At 44.1% G+C, this 15,903-nt stretch overlaps 1 protein-coding gene across 1 annotated transcript in view; it reads left to right on the forward strand.

Annotated features, from left to right (window-relative positions):
* Positions 1-2,813: 2,813 nt before the first annotated feature.
* The window catches only part of LOC309372973 (thyrotropin-releasing hormone receptor-like), a 63,527-nt gene continuing 50,437 nt past the window's right edge, over positions 2,814-15,903 (forward strand). Inside the window, exon 1 of the mRNA XM_081917095.1 lies at positions 2,814-2,919. Coding sequence (XP_081773221.1) covers positions 2,897-2,919 — 23 coding nt within the window. The 5' untranslated portion in view covers positions 2,814-2,896. The remainder of the gene's footprint in view (positions 2,920-15,903) is intronic.

The following is a 15,903-nucleotide window of genomic DNA, read 5'->3' on the forward strand; positions in this document are numbered from 1 at the left end:
CTGGTTCAAAGGGACTTACTCCTCAGGTAAGTGCTGTTAAGATATAAGGTCCTATGCAGCTTGGGACTAGGTTTCTTGAGAGTCTGCCTTATCTCTTCACTGCGCTCTGCGGGAGAGTTTCTCCTGCAATTTCAAAGATTCCAGAAGCCCACTTCACAGCAACTTGGAGCTGGCTTTTAGTGTTGCTGACCATGTTCTGTGGACAAGCATTCCTGACAAGATACAACAAGCACCCACTATCTGCACTTTCCAGAAACAACTGAAGACATTTGTATTTCATGAAACTTTCCTAGCTAGATGAATACATCTCGGCCATAGGTGTCTGTTTTGTATTGTTTTTAAGCCCACCAGTTGTTACTTTTTCTGCTATAACACAGCAATTTGCTTTGGGGGCCGCTAATGCTGCTTCAGATATTAACACTGTCTGCCTAGGTCCTTGCCTACTTTCCTTTGTAAGCAAACAAAAATGAGGCCCTGGCACTTTCTCTTCCCAAGGAAACAAATCTTGCCATGGCTGCCTCTGAAACAACCATCAGGAAACACAGTTTGGTAAATTCAGTGAATCTCAAACTGCTTCTAAAATAAAACTGTTATCAACTGATGAATAAAAGCTAACAGAGAGGGGGGGGGGGAGCTCCCAAGGGAATGAATTTTGTGATAGTTTTTGACTTTGCCTGGAACATGCCCAGTGGCTTCCTTAATGGAAATTATGGGCATGATGTAGCCAAAATTAAACATTTATAAGTCTCATTGATTTCAACTTCAGAAAGCTAAGAATATGCTCAGCTCTACCAATTAAATCAACAGAATGTGTGTTTTTTTTAATTTTAAAAATGTGTTTTTTAAAAAAATAAATAAGATAGCAGATTTGTTTTGAAAGAAAGCACCTAGACTACATTAACTAATCCCCGCCCCTTGTGTGCATTTGCATCAAATCCATTCCATTATTACCGTAACTTCATTCTAGCAGTCCAATCCCTTCCTCGAGGGAAGCATCACTATGCTTCAATGCACTGTGAAAACTAAGCATACCTGTCATGGGTATGCCAAGGCTTTTGCAATCTGGGATTCTCATTAAGTAATCTCTAATCTCATTAAGTGAATCTAGTTAATTATTTTGAAGGAGACATTTTCTCTGGATAAAGACACTCCTTCAAGCATTAAGTTTCTATTGACAGATTTGTCTACAGCAAGATTAATGGGAAACAATGGTCATGGGGTTTAAACTCCAGTTACAGAGGGAAATAAGACTTTACTGGATGCTGAGAACATCTTTCAAACAAGTAATCATCAAACCTTTTTGCCAGTCAGTTCTCTGTGGTGATAAACTGGTCTGGATCTTTTTGGAAATGTGTCTCTTTGGGGAGGGATCCTGAACTGGATGGAGCAATCTTAAAAGATGGCTCTAATTTGGACAAAGTGCTAGTAGAAGACAGGAAACTGCCTGACCTTAAAGGTCAGGCTATTTGTCTGTGGTCCAGAGTTAGCTACTGCAATAGCAGCTCTATGAAGAGTCAGAGACATCACTTGCTACCTGATTCCTTCTATCTTCAGTTGTCAAAGATTGATCTTTTACTATTTGTACTAATTGCATTTATTCATCACATCCTATATAAGCATTGGTGACCACATGCTTGAGGAGGTAGACAATTTTGTCTACCTAAGTTAAAGGTAAAGGTGTTACGATATGAAAGCAATGCTGCTGCAAAGTGCTAGCTTGAAAAGTAAACATGATGGGAATGTTGGGACTGCCCGTGGGAAACAGAGGGACAGTCAGTTCACAGTGCGAAGCACCGGAATTAGCTCAGAGTGTAATATGAGCTTTTCCATTTATTCCTGTCCGGGAAGTACAAGAAGTGTTTGTAACAACACTGCTGGAGTTTGAAGAGAGCAGTCATGTTTTTTGTAACGCTGCAAAGACAGAAATAAAGGCATGTAAATACGTTTCTGTCTATCTCTTTCCCCTGCCTGGGAGGGGGCAGGAAAGAGGGGTGTGTTCTTCTCACGTTTGAGAAGAATCGCCGATCGAGACCTTGCCTGCACTTGCTGGGGAATGCAGCCAGGGAGGTCAACAGGGAATCAAGCCGGCTGCCTGGGATTGTTGCCAGTTTCTGCTGATATGGGCTTGAATTTCTGACAAAAGGACCCCTGACAGTTAAGTCCAGTCTCAGATGACTCTGGGGTTGAGGCACTCATCTCGCTTTACAGGCCGAGGGAGCTGGCGTTTGCCCGCAGTTTTTCTGGGTCATGTGGCCAGCATGACTAAGCCACTTCTGGTGCAACGGAACACCAAAACCAGAGCAGTACACGGAAACGCCGTTTACCTTCCCACTGGAGCAGTACCTATTTATCTACTTGCACTTTTTTGTCGTGTTTTCGAACTGCTAAGTTGACAGGAGCTGGGACAGAGCAACGGGAGCTCCACCATAACCAGAAACCTCTCCATTGATGCTGAGCTGGACAAGTGCATTGGCAATGCAGCTATTGCAATAGCTTGCCTCTCCAAAGGGTATGGGAGAATGTGGTGCTAACGACCAATACTAAGATGGAAGTCTACTAGGTTTGTGTGTTGAGCATGCTACTTTATGGTAGTGAGACCATCAGAAGCGATGTCTCAACACCTTCCACTTTCCTGAGTCAGGGAAATTTTGGGCATCACATAACCAGGCAGAATTTCAAAGATGTGCTCTCCCAAGCCCACATACCCAGGCTGTTTGCACTGTCTCAGTGATGTCCACTCCGGCTTGGTCTTGTCCACAGAATGGAAGATGGCAGGTTCCCCAAGGATGTGCTCTATGGGAACCTGGCTTCAAGCACCAAGACCATTGGCAGACCAAGAAGTTTGCAAACCTGAAGGGTAGCAACATCAACACTACTGTATGGGAATCCCTTGCAGATGACTGCAGTGCCTGGAGACAGGCAAGTTACCGTAATTTCCCATATATAAGATGATGCTTTTGCTTAAAAAAAATAGGCAAACATTGGGTGTTGTTTTATACATGGATAGTGAATGCAGAGGGGGGACGTGCGATTAATGGTAGCAGCAAGCAGGAGATTGGCAGCGGCAATTGGGCGGGTGATTGGTGACTGCGGCAAGACCTGCTGGCGATTGGCTGTGGCTGCAGCAATTGGGCAGGTGATTGGTGGCTGCGGTAGGTGGGCGGGTGGGCTGTTGGTGGCAGCGAGCGGGCAGACAATTGGTGGCTGCAGTGAGGTGTGCAATCGACTGTGGCTGTGGCAAGCGATCGGCAGTGGTGGGCAGGCGGGTGAGCGATTGGCGGAAGTGACCTCCCCCCCTCAAAAAAGCTAAACAACTTAATTTCTTAATTTTGGGTTAAAAGATAGGGGTCGTCTTATACATGGGGCGTCTTATAAATGGAAAAATATGGCAGGTTGTGCATTTGTAGCAGAGACCAGAGGAGGAATGACTGCTAGGAGGAGCACAGAGAGAAGAAACACCATGGAGCATCTGTAGCAGCACAACTGGAGGCCTTCACCTGCCCCAGCTGCAACAAAACATGTCTCTTCCATATTGGTCTCTACAGCCACAGCAGGCGCTGCAACCTTCCAACAGTTTGATGTCACTCACAAAGGCACACTCCTCCATTGTCTCCCAAGACAGACAGATGTCAACAAAACTGCCCCCTGCCATTGTCTTACTATTATGAAGCAAACATGAGGCTAGTCATATGTAGTCTTGCCCTAAAAATAACACATGCAACATGATGCATCACATTCAATGGGGTTTAATCCCGAGCATATTTAGGACTGCAGCCTAAATTTAGTTGGAACAAAAAGTTGGAACAATTCTTATTCATTATTGCAGTAATGCGTCCCAAGGTTGCAAAGCATATCTGCTGCAATTACAATGACCGTCTTCGTTTCTCTTTTGGCATATGACCCAGTTTTAATCGGCTATTTTAAGTGGATGATTTATGGCATGAGCCTTTTGCAATTCCATTGCCCTCTTCATAACACAAATGCCTGCTTGCTCACAGAGCTTTTGTTCTAATACTTTTCTAACTGTCCTGGACAGCTTCGTTATGAGGGTAGGCTCCTTGGCCCACAATTTTCTTGGGTGTATTCATTCTGCAACTGCTGGGTAATTAAAAGTTATTGAGAAACATGAGCAGACAGCGATGCTGGCAGAAGATGATCCAGGAACTCTGCCCAAAGCAGAACTCTGCCAGAAGCAGCATTCAAGATAGACAATGGTTGCCGTGCTGATCCCTGTGTTGACAATAGTGGCATCTTATTATCAAACTAGCAATTGGTAGAGGAGGTGGCAAAGTTTCCTTTATTAAGCAGGATCGTATTTTTAGTATCTAAATAGATAAGCTACTCCAGAAGTGTAGCTAGGTTAGGCCTAAGCAGTGCTTTTTTTTCTGAGGGTACACAGGGGTATGCATACCCCTAAATATTTGTGAATCTAAGTTTGGCCTCATTGAGGGGCAGTATTTCAATATGAGTAGGAACATGAGAGTACCCCTAAACATTTTTTCTCATGCAGCAGAATATGGGGGAATCTTGAGGTGGGTTGCATACCTGGCAACTGCCTCAGAAAACGACAACACAGGACATGCCGTTCTTTTCTGATGAGAGTATGTCAACCACCTCACACAATTTTGGGCTGAGATCTCACCCCGGAAAAGCACTTTTTCCAAATCCACAATCTCACATGGGTTGCGTGACTCAAACAGGATTTTGGAACTGGAAGGTGGTGTCCCAGATTTGGGCCACATCTTGTTGAAGGGTATGGGGCTGGACGTTGTGATCCACAAAATGGTCACCTCCAGGCTTGATTATTGTAACTCACTCTATGTGGGGCTGCCCTTGGGACTGACCCAGAAACTCCAGCGGGTGCAGAATGCAGCGGCAAGACTCCTTATGGGGTCTTTGCCATGGGATCACATTCACCCAGTGCTATACCAGCTGCACTGGCTCCCGGTGCACTACAGGATCAGGTTTAAGGTGCTGGTTTTAACCTTTAAAGCCCTATATGGCCTAGGACCCTCGTACCTACAGGACCGCCTCTCCTGGTATGTCCCATGGAGGACCTTACGGTCTTCAAATAAAAATATCTTGGAGGTCCCAGACCACAGGGAGGTTAAGCTGACCTCAACCAGAGCCAGGGCTTTTTCGGCTGTTGCCCCGATATGGTGGAACGTTCTGTCATAAGAGACTAGGGCCCTTGCGGCACTTGACATCTTTCTGCAGGGCCTGCAAGACAGAGCTGTTCCACCGGGCCTTTGGCCAGGGCACAGTCTGACCTCCTCTCTCCTTCTGTAATCCTCATAGAACTCTAGACCAATGGTTGCCATTAATTTGATTCTGAATTGATTTTAGAATGTATTTTAATTGACTGTGGTTTTATGTAAATTGTGCTATTTTTACTGTTGTTAGCCACTCTGAGCCTGGCTTTGCCCGGGGAGGGCAGGATATAAATAAAAATTTATTATTATTAGTAGTAGTAGGCATGGTCAGGATTCGCTTACTGATAACCTACCTTTTAACTGAGTGATTCCAGAGCTGGTTACAAAAATACCACAATTCCCACCACAGCCATCGATTCGATAGGCAAGCTGCAGAGCAGTCCTGACCATATCTACTCAGAAGTAAGTCCTATTGATTTCAATGGGACTTGTGCTCAGGTGAATGGGGCTGGGATTGCAGCGTGATTCTGGAGCTGTTATTCTCTCAGCTCCAGTCTCTCATCTGCAGTGTGGGGTCAATAGTGCAGGTCTGCATTAAAGGGCTGTTGTAAGGATACTTGACATAATGGTGGTGAACTGCTTTGGCTATTTAAAATGGGTTACATAAATACTTAGGGCCAGAGTCAAGAAACCCATTCTGTTAGTGCAAGCCAGAACAAGGACTCCCACTAGCTCCCCCCCCCCACCTCACCCAAATCTTCGGGGGCGGTGGGGCGGTCAGGAACACTCCCAGAACAGCATACAAAGAGTGGAGATATTCCCACTGGGCAAGCAAAAATGCTCTTGCAGGAGAACAATCTCATAGTTATTTTTCTCCACCTGTAAATAGACATATCAATTATTTGAACAGTCTTGGGGGGGCGGTCAGCCACCAACACACTGCAGCGAAAAATAATATGCCTGTTAAGTCAATATTTAATAACTGCCATAGACTTGTTCCCAATACATCCCAAATTATTATTTTTTAATGGGCTTTCCTCCTAAACACATTTCTCTACAAAGTATTTTCTCAGGTGCCATCTTTCCTTGCTATGAAAAATTAATGTTGATTTCCTCTCATTCTCCCCCATGCAGATGACAGATAAATAAGCCATATTCCTAGTTATTGGAACCTTTTTCTGAAACTTGAGCTACACTCTTATCCTGGAAGAAGGAAGAAGAATGTTCTTGATAAGCCAAAGAGACTTTAATGAGGGTAATTACATTGCCAAAGCTAAGAGAACATTTAGCTGCTGCGCAGCACACTCAGATCTCTATATATTCTTTTAATCAGCTTGCCTACTGGTCTACCATGAATTATAAAGTTGGATCGCAGCTTTGGGACAGTTGTGCAACGAGAGGGTGGAGATGAAGTTCCATTTTTAATGGAGAATAGTTGAGAATCTCAGTGCACCAACCAGCACAATTGCTGATCTATGGTGCTTGATTCTTTTGAATTCTGGTGCTGGAGGAGACTCTTGAGAGTCCCATGGACTGCAAGAAGGTCAAACCTATCCATTCTTAAGGAAATCAGCCCTGAGTGCTCACTGGAAGGACAGATCTTGAAGCTGATACTCCAATACTTGGCCTCCTCATGAGAAGAGAAGACTCCCTGGAAAAGACCCTGATGTTGGGAAAGATGGAGGGCACAAGGAGAAGGGGACAACAGAGGACGAGATGGTTGGATGGTGTTCTCAAAGCTACCAGCATGAGTTTGACTAAACTGTGGGAGGCAGTGGAAGACAGGAGTGCCTGGCGTGCTCTGGTCCATGGGGTCACGAAGAATCGGACAACAACAACAATGTTAAAATGCAAACCAATTTGAATTTCCACCTCTTCCTCAGCCAAAAAAGGCTATATAGCTTAGAGGGACCACGAGCTTAGCTCAACCCCAGGCAGTGCAGGAATCCACATTTTGCCTCATGAGGTTCTCGAACCCATAACCCTGAGATTAAGAGTCTCATGCTGTACTGACTGTGAGCTATTCCAGCTGGTAGTCTTTAAAGTGCCACAAGGGCACATTTATTATTTTCTGTGACAACTACCCCTCTGGGGTCAGGCATTTCTGTTCACAAAAGATGTTCATATTTGACATTTTAGACGCAGATCCCACAGACAACACTTCTGTGGCTTGGTGATTTCTTTCAACTAATTTATGCTCCAGAGGAGAAAAGTACTTGATAGTTATTCTATCAGTACATGATTCTATTGTACCTCCAGGGGTCAGATCCAACTTTAATTAGCTGCAGAACCTCGTTAGAGAAGCTATTGATATGAAATGGAAACAAAGAACAGGTGTCATTCCTGTCTTATCATTCTATGCCCTTAATGAGAGCTTCACTAATGGAAAATTTAGCTTCACGATGTGGCAGATTATGACAATTCAGCTTGGTTTAATGGTTGGAACTGGATGAAAGAGACAACGTAATGTATTTTTAAGGGTGCTGTCGATCTGCAAGATGTGAGCTGGTGCTTTTTGTACTCTTGGAGAGGGCTGGGGGTTGGTCGGCACAAAACTAAATGTTAAATCTTTTCCCCAAAGACTAAGCTCTTCAAAATCAACAGCAGTATTCAAACTGAACTGAAGCTCCAGTCAGTAAGCTGGTCTGGTGCAGTTGAACAAATGTTTGGTTTGGAAAAAATAAAGGCTCAACCCTTAACTCAATTGTGTAAAGTACAGTGGTACCTTGGGTTAAGTACTTAATTCGTTCCGGAGGTCCGTTCTTAACCTGAAACTGTTCTTAACCTGAAGCACCACTTTAGCTAATGGGGCCTCCTGCTGCTGCCGCGCCACTGGAGCACGATTTCTGTTCTCATCCTGAAGCAAAGTTCTTAACCTGAGGTACTATTTCAGGGTTAGCGGAGTCTGTAACCTGAAGCATATGTAACCTGAAGCATATGTAACCCAAGGTACCACTGTACTGGGTGAATGGGTAAACAGCTGCCTCTAATTCTAACTTGCCTAACTTCACAGGGTTGTTGTAAGTTTATTAAAAGGAGATATGCCCCGACTTTTGCAGGGGAGTCTACCATTCTCATCTTACCAGAGGTCCATCAGTCAAGGTCAAGGAAAGCCCTGAGTTGGCTACCGCTGAGCAACTTCAACTTCACAAGTGAAAAAGAGGGAAAGCTTGATGAAAAAAGAAAAGGAGTTGGTTAAAAAACTCGAGAATGAGGCATTAAAGCAAATAATAAAAAAGGCAAAGCTGACTGGAAAACTCAAGAACCAAGAGGATAAAAACTTTGCAAAAAAATTGGGAAAATGTATTAGGCTATCTCTAAGAGACCACTGTAAGCGGATGGAAACATTGGCAGGATTTCGATTTCACTTGTGGCGTAACAATTACCATGGACAATAAGGATTGATATAAAAGAGATTGGAAGAATATGCAGTTTTAAATGCTTAAAATGGGACTCCATGGAGGGGGTTGGGGGAAGTCCTGAGATTCAGAGAAATCTCTGTATATGGATATATCTTTGGATTTTTATAATTTTGTACTGGCAAAATCAAATACATATGATTTCAGAAAGAAAAGAAAAAGAGGGAAAGCACTGTCTTCCAAAAGAAGACAAAAGAGTTATTAGTGGTTTTGCACAAGTTTCCCATGAGATGTGCACAAGGTAATTTTGGTGTATATATGCTAATGTGGAAATAATTTTAAGAGAAATACGGTGCATCACACCATAGTGTGCATCACACCCATGTACCTGCTCAGTTTGCTGCCTTAGTCTGCTGCCAGGGGCTAATGGGCAACTCCAAGGCCTCTGTTCTCCCTCCTGACAGTTATTTATCTTTAAATCAGACTTGGACTGAACACCTCTTCAAATAGATACCTGTCCTCTGTTAGCCTTTCAAATAGAGGACCACCCTCTGGAAGTAGAACACATGGCCAGCCCTGCAGTTGTCCAGGCAACAGTGATACCATCATCTCTAGAAGCTGTCGAGTCAGATAGGAACAGGGCAGAGATGAGCACTCCCGTTGCCAGGGCAACGGAGATGCTACCTCCCATTGGATAAGTCTACTTATTTCCAGTGCTGTTTAGTTGCTTTCATGATCAATTGCATACCTAACTCTATATGCAAAGATTTATGAAATACTCTGATGGAGTAATTAAACTGCAGTTTTAGTGGATTAATAATGTGGACAAATTGCTTTTTAAAAATCTGTAAAACGAATTTGGTGCTTTAGCAAGTTTGTTCTTTTTAATCTAGCTTTTAGGGTCGTTCTCTCCAAGTAAATGAGACTCTTTGGACCATTTTGCTTCAAGAGCTGCTCCAAAAGTTATGAAACGCTCCTCATTTCAGTTTTCAAAAGCAGGAAGAAAGGAAGGCTTTGTCTGCTTCTGAGAGCCAAAAAGAAGGGCAGAAATTGTGGCTCGGTGACAGACTTGCATACTTTGTGCCCAATTCAGGTTCAATTCAGTCAATCTCCAGGTAGGGCTGGGAAAATTTCCTGTCTGAAACCCTGGGAAATCGCTGCCAAAAATGGCTGCCAATGGCTGGATTGTTTCAGCTGACATAAAACACTTAGGGTTGCTCTACAGATCTGGGCTCATACAGGGTTGCCTCGTCTGTTGTAGAGCTTCAGCGAAGATCGCGTGAACAAGCTTCTTCCAATATTTCACTCCCAAGGATCTCTTGAAAAAAGCACATGCAAGAGCCCTAAGCTAGGGATCTCTAGGGCAGGGACAAGGAAGTTGTGGCCTTCCAGTTGTTGCTCAGCTCCAGTTCCCATCAGCCATATATGTTGCCAATGTGCTCACCAGCATAAACATCTGGCATGGTTATGTTTTAATAGTTAGAAAACAAAGCGGTAGTTGCTGGAGATTTCTACCTTTGTGGCATTGCATGTAAGTGCAAGGTAGATAATTAATGGTTCTACATTTGTGAACACTGCAGAGAAAACTTAAATTGTGTGCTTTTAAATCCTGGATGGCATACTGGAGTCTATGATCTTTAATCAATAAGCTCTCTGGAGCATTCCCTGCTCCCCCCACCAAAGTACGTCTCATAGAGTTCAATGGGTCTTGCTTCTACATGTTTAGGCTTAGGACTACAGCCCTGAAAGCTCAGTCTTGTGCACATACAGTGGTACCTTGGGTTACATACGCTTCAGGTTACAGACTCCGCTAACCCAGAAATAGTACCTCGAGTTAAGAACTTTGCTTCAGGATGAGAACAGAAATCGTGTTCCGGCGACGCAACAGCAGCAGGAGGCCCCATTAGCTAAAGTGGTGCTTCAGATTAAGAACAGTTTCAGGTTAAGAACAGACCTCCGTAATGAATTAAGTACTTAACCTAAGGTACCACTGTACTTGAAAGCAAGCCCTCCTGAGTTCAATAGGGTTCAGTCCCAAATAGGTGTGCATAGGATTGCAGCCCTAGTTAATTGGTGTGACTTGAATGTGGCCTTTATGAGAGTATGGGCTTTTCCACACTTCTGCTTGTCCCATCCTAGATGGGCTGTTTTCCCCTTGCCCTGCTCCTTTCTCACATCTTAGCCCAGCTCTCCAGTGTTCACCAGAGAAAACTCACTCTTTAGCTCTAAACCAGAACAAGCAACAATCCGTGCAAACTTTCTACTTTCAATGGCAGACCACCTCCGCCCCTTGCCATGCCTTCAAACTGATTTTGAAATGCCCCTTAATTTCAGGAGAGGTTTGCCATACACAATTTGGGGTGGGCATGGTGTTAGCCATTAGCATGCTAAATAGCAGTTTTTACCCCAGAGCAAAGCAGCTGACAAGAGGAAGTGTGGATAACCCCTATTTTGGTGTTGTTGTTTTACTACAATAAGGTACAAAAAAAGAGAGAAAATATGACAGAGAGAGAGCCTTTTCTTCTTATAATTAATCATATCTTTTAAAAAATACTTCCTTCAATAATTCAAAAAGGCATGTATTATTGTGCTTTTTCCCCTGATGCAATGACCTAGGGCCAGTCATTGTCTGCCTGTTTGGTGTAGGATCTGGGAGACCCGGGTTCAAAATCCCCACTTGGCCATAAAGCTCACTGGATAACCTTGGGGCAATCAATGTCTCTCAGCCTAACCTACTTCACAGGTTTGTTGTGTCGATAAAATGGGGCGGGGAGGACTTGTATGCCAGCTTCAGCTCCTAGGTGAAAAGGTGGGAAAGAAATAGAATGAAATAAACAACCTACCTCACAGGGTTGTTGTGAGGATAACACGGAGAGACACAAAACTTGCACACTAAACTGAGTTCCTTAGCAAAAGAGTGAGGTAAACATGTAAAAAAAAAGAAAAAAGACATCAGTTTACGTTTATGGTGTATATATACCTTGTGTATCTCAATTGAGAGTGCATTTTCCTTGGGGAAGGTGGGGGTGAAAGCAGAAGTCTTTAGCTTAGGCAGTGAACCTGCTTTGGGTGTATTCTCCCTGTCATTTAGATGGAGATGTGTACAGTCTACTCACCCAGATCTGGTTCTGAGGGAACCATATGCTTTTGGCTTTTTGCAAAAGTCTGCTGGGTACAGCACTGATTGGCCAGCGCCCGAGTCACAGATGGCGTCACTTTCCCTCCTTTTCAGGGAAAGGCTGTGCTGATTTGCTAACCTTTGTGTCAATCACAGCGTCAAACATCTCCCCTCTCCAAAATGAGTATTAAAAAAGCTAAATAATTTTTGCAAAAATATTGAACAAATATTTAATGGGTTAAATATGCCATTGACCTGAAAGGGGGGAATGAATAGGAGTGAGGGGCAGCAGATAGCTTACCTGAAGCAAGAGATGCTGGGCAAACAGGAGCAGGTGAACAGGATGCAGCCCATTGGCTATATGTGCAGTATTATAAGCTTGGAAGCTCACTCCACACAAAGCCATCCCCCCTGGAGAAGATCCTGTTTCCAAGTACATCTGTCTTCACCTTTATGGTTTGAAATGACCTATTCAAAAGCAAATAGGCTGTCTTGCATCAGCTGAAAAGTTTACAGCCGTTAATGAAAAAAAATATAGCCATGATGAAGCACATTGAGAAGGAAAGCTCAAAGAGACAAGTGCTTGTCTGGGCATTACAAAGAGCATTTTGGCATATTTTTGAGCAGAGAGTTGTACTGCCACAATTGGTGAAGTATGAAAGCTGAATAACTGCCTCAGGTTAGCTTTATAAAATGTCTACCTGCTCATCATTTACAGACCCTTCCAGCTCACAACATGGAGAGCAGGAGGAATCAGATGAACCTTCTTCTTGTTCCTCCTAAATGGGCCACCTGAGAGGTAAATGCCTATAATTTTACGGCAAAACAGTTGCCAACAAAAGCGCCTCAGCAAAAAGCCATGCCCTCCCTCCCTCCGTCCTTAGGTTTCTGAAGAATCAGCTGTGTTTGACATTTCAATTTGGATGCAATTGCTAGCATCCATTAGGCAGAAACCACAAAAGAGGTTCTTAACATTTTGTGGTTTTTTTTGTCCATTCTAATATAAGCAAAAGCGAAGGAATAATGTCTGTAGCTTTATCTTCCCAAAGGGCTGCAATAAATCAGCACCATGTGGTGGCTTTGTATCTAAAGCGTTTATTATTGTAGTGTCAAAAAGTTGACACTTAGATATTATAGGCATTGAAATCAGGGGTAATTACATTCCTGTATTTCTGCCATGGATCTCTGCCCTCCTAATAATGTATTTGATCCTCGTGTCTCCTCTCCCCATTAGTCCTATAATTATCTCCTCAGGAACATTTGGTGTACTCGCTCAGCCACACGGAGAACTATTTTAAGTAGTCAACTTCTTCCTATCCACAGTATTCTGATGTGCTCCAAATCATGTCCCTGTGCTGACTTTGGGAGTATCAGTGTTATGAAATGCAACACTCCAAGCTCAAATGTGAGGCCTGTGCCTTGTCTTTGTTCTACCCCATCATTTGTGTAAGCATCTGTACATGAAAAGAGCTTTACAATGTGTCTCTTAGAAAGGTAAAGGGACCCCTGACCATTAGGTCCAGTCGTGCCTGACTCTGGGGTTGTGCGCTCATCTCACTCTATAGGCTGAGGGAGCCGGCGTTTGTTCGCAGACAGCTTCCAGGTCATGTGGCCAGCATGACTAAGTTGCTTCTGGCGAACCAGAGCAGCACACGGAAACGCCGTTTACCTTCCCTCCGGAGCGGTACCTATTTATCTACTTGCACTTTGACATGCTTTCGAACTGCTAGGTTGGCAGGAGCAGGGACCAAGCAACGGGAGCTCACCCCGTTGCAGGGAGTCGAACCACCGACCTTCTGATCAGCAAGTCCTAGGCTCTGTGGCTTAACCCACAGCGCCACCTGCATCCCAATGTGTCTCTTACCTTCACATTTTATTTCACATACATTTCTGGGCCTAATTCAAAGTGCTTAGCATAGGTGTCGGCTCCTTGGAGCCCTGGGTGCCTGAGCACCCACAAAATTCCCCATGAAGGGGCAAGGCACCCACAAATTTCAGCGCCAGGGCCATGAATGCTGCATGGTGCCCTCCGCCCCAGACACCCACGGTCGTGGGGCCAAGCTGGCATTCCTGGTGCTTAGGGATGTAAAAAGGCAGCAATTTCAATTCTGATCTGTATTTGTCACCACTGGCACTGTTTCCGTTCCGCTGCAGTTTGGTTTCCTCCAAGTACTGCACTAGAACAGTACTTGCTGCTCACTATTTAGTGTAAGTTATGCAAGTAATGCTCATTTCAATGTACAGTGGTACCTCGGGTTACATACGCTTCAGGTTACAGACACTTCAGGTTACAGACTCCGCTAACCCAGAAATAGTACCTCGGGTTAAGAACTTTGCTTCAGGATGAGAACAAAAATTGTGTGGCGGCGGCGTGGTGGCAGTGGGAGGCCGCATTAACTAAAGTGGTACCTCAGGTTAAGAACAGTTTCAGGTTAACCCGAGGTACCACTGTAAAAGAAACAACAAAACAATGTGAAAAAGGGTCATTAATTAACATATAATTTTCAGGCTGACAAACAACAATAATTATGTGAATGAGGATTTTATTCAATTGATTGAACTCCATTCATGACCAGTGCCGGATTTACGTATAAGCTAAACAAGCTATAGCTTAGGGCCCCACTCTCTTGGCCCCCCCAAAAAAAATCACTGAGAATACACTTCTTCTTAATTGTATTTCAGTTCAATAATTACTTTGATAAAATACATTATTTTGTTATGTGCAAATGGCTTTAGATACCTATTAGGGTCCATAAATTACCACATAGCATATATTCAAGACAAAAACACCGGCAATTTGTTGTTGAAAAGGACAGCTGGACATATAAAGGGCCCCATTACCTTCAGTAGCTTAGGGCCTCATCAAACCTAAATCTAGCCCTGTTCATGACCTGGGTGTATGGGATGTTAGAAGAGGGGTAGTACCTCTGGCCGTGTTCCTTCTGGGGTAGTTTGTTCACCTTTGGTCCCCACCCTGCACTAAGCTTCTAGGCTCCTAGAAGCTGTCAGTATGTGACAGTGGCCACCCCCTGGAAAAGGGCTTTGAGTGGCCGGCTAAACCAAGTGAGGGCAGCTGATGGGTCTCAAACTCTCAGTGAGTTAGGTGCTTCAGAAGTCTTTCCATGCATGTGAGGATAGGCTCTGGTGGATTGAGCAGACAAGGCCAGTGGTAGGTCCACCAGTCAAGAAGGTAGTTTCTGCACATTCTGTAGAGGGAGGTGAGGGGCAGATGGGGCTCATCAACCTAGGAAGTTCGCTCACCTAGGAGAAAGAAATAGCTGGTCCTAAACCTCCTTGGGGGTTATCTTCAGGAGAAGAAAATGCTAAAGAGTAAACCCTACACAAATCTGAAGTGGAGGCCTCAATGTGGAATCTGCTGTCCTAAGTCCCATAGTATCCCAGTTCAGTTCAGCTTGCTTTATTTTCTAACATAACAAGTGCCAGCCCTCCATCTAATAATTTTTACTGCTCTGCTACAGGAGTGAACAGAGACCCATTTCTGATGTCTGATCTAGCATGCCAGTCTATCAGCAAAAATCTCGCCCATGGGAGAGAATGCAAATTTCTTAGCCTGTTTGTCACAGTGTCGTTTGTGTTTTGTGAAACAAACAACAAAAACCATGTTATGTTTGGCAAAGTTAAGCAAGAAACATTTGTAACACAAGACAAACTTTGGGGGTTAGTAGTGGGCCTGGGAGCATTGAGGAAAAGTATCCTCCTAGTGGTGTCTTTGCCATTACCATTTTCTCTAAAGCAGACATTTACTGGTTTCCTTTACGCTTTTGCTTCTGGGTGAGGGAGGCTTTTGTGTTATGGTGGCCAGCATGGTGTGCATATGCCCCCCCCTCGGACTTCCGACAGAGTTCCCTCCCCTCCTCAGCCCAGTTGCAATTAGGTTTAGGTTTGATAGGTTTTCTTTAAACCTAGTTGCCACACCAAAGGAAGCATTTTCAGGGGGTCACAGCTGGAGAGGGAAGGGTTAATAGATGTTGGTCCCAGTAGAAGGTCCTTTTCAAGCTTAATTACAGTGGTACCTCTGGTTGCGAATGGGATGCATTCCAATTTAGCGCTTCTGTGCATGCGCAAGCGGCAAAACCCAGAAGTAACCCTTTCCGGTACTTCCTGATGTAACCTGAAAGAACGTAACATGAAGCAAATGTAACATGAGGTATGACCGTATTGCAGGGCATGGGACTGATCTTCCCGGAGATTGTAGCTTTGATAGGGCTAGCCAAATTTGTCAATTTTTGTTTCTCATTTCCCCCACTTTCCA

Source organism: Podarcis melisellensis (assembly GCF_964234715.1).
Source record: "Podarcis melisellensis genome assembly, chromosome: 6".
Classification (NCBI taxonomy): Eukaryota; Metazoa; Chordata; class Lepidosauria; order Squamata; family Lacertidae; genus Podarcis; species Podarcis melisellensis.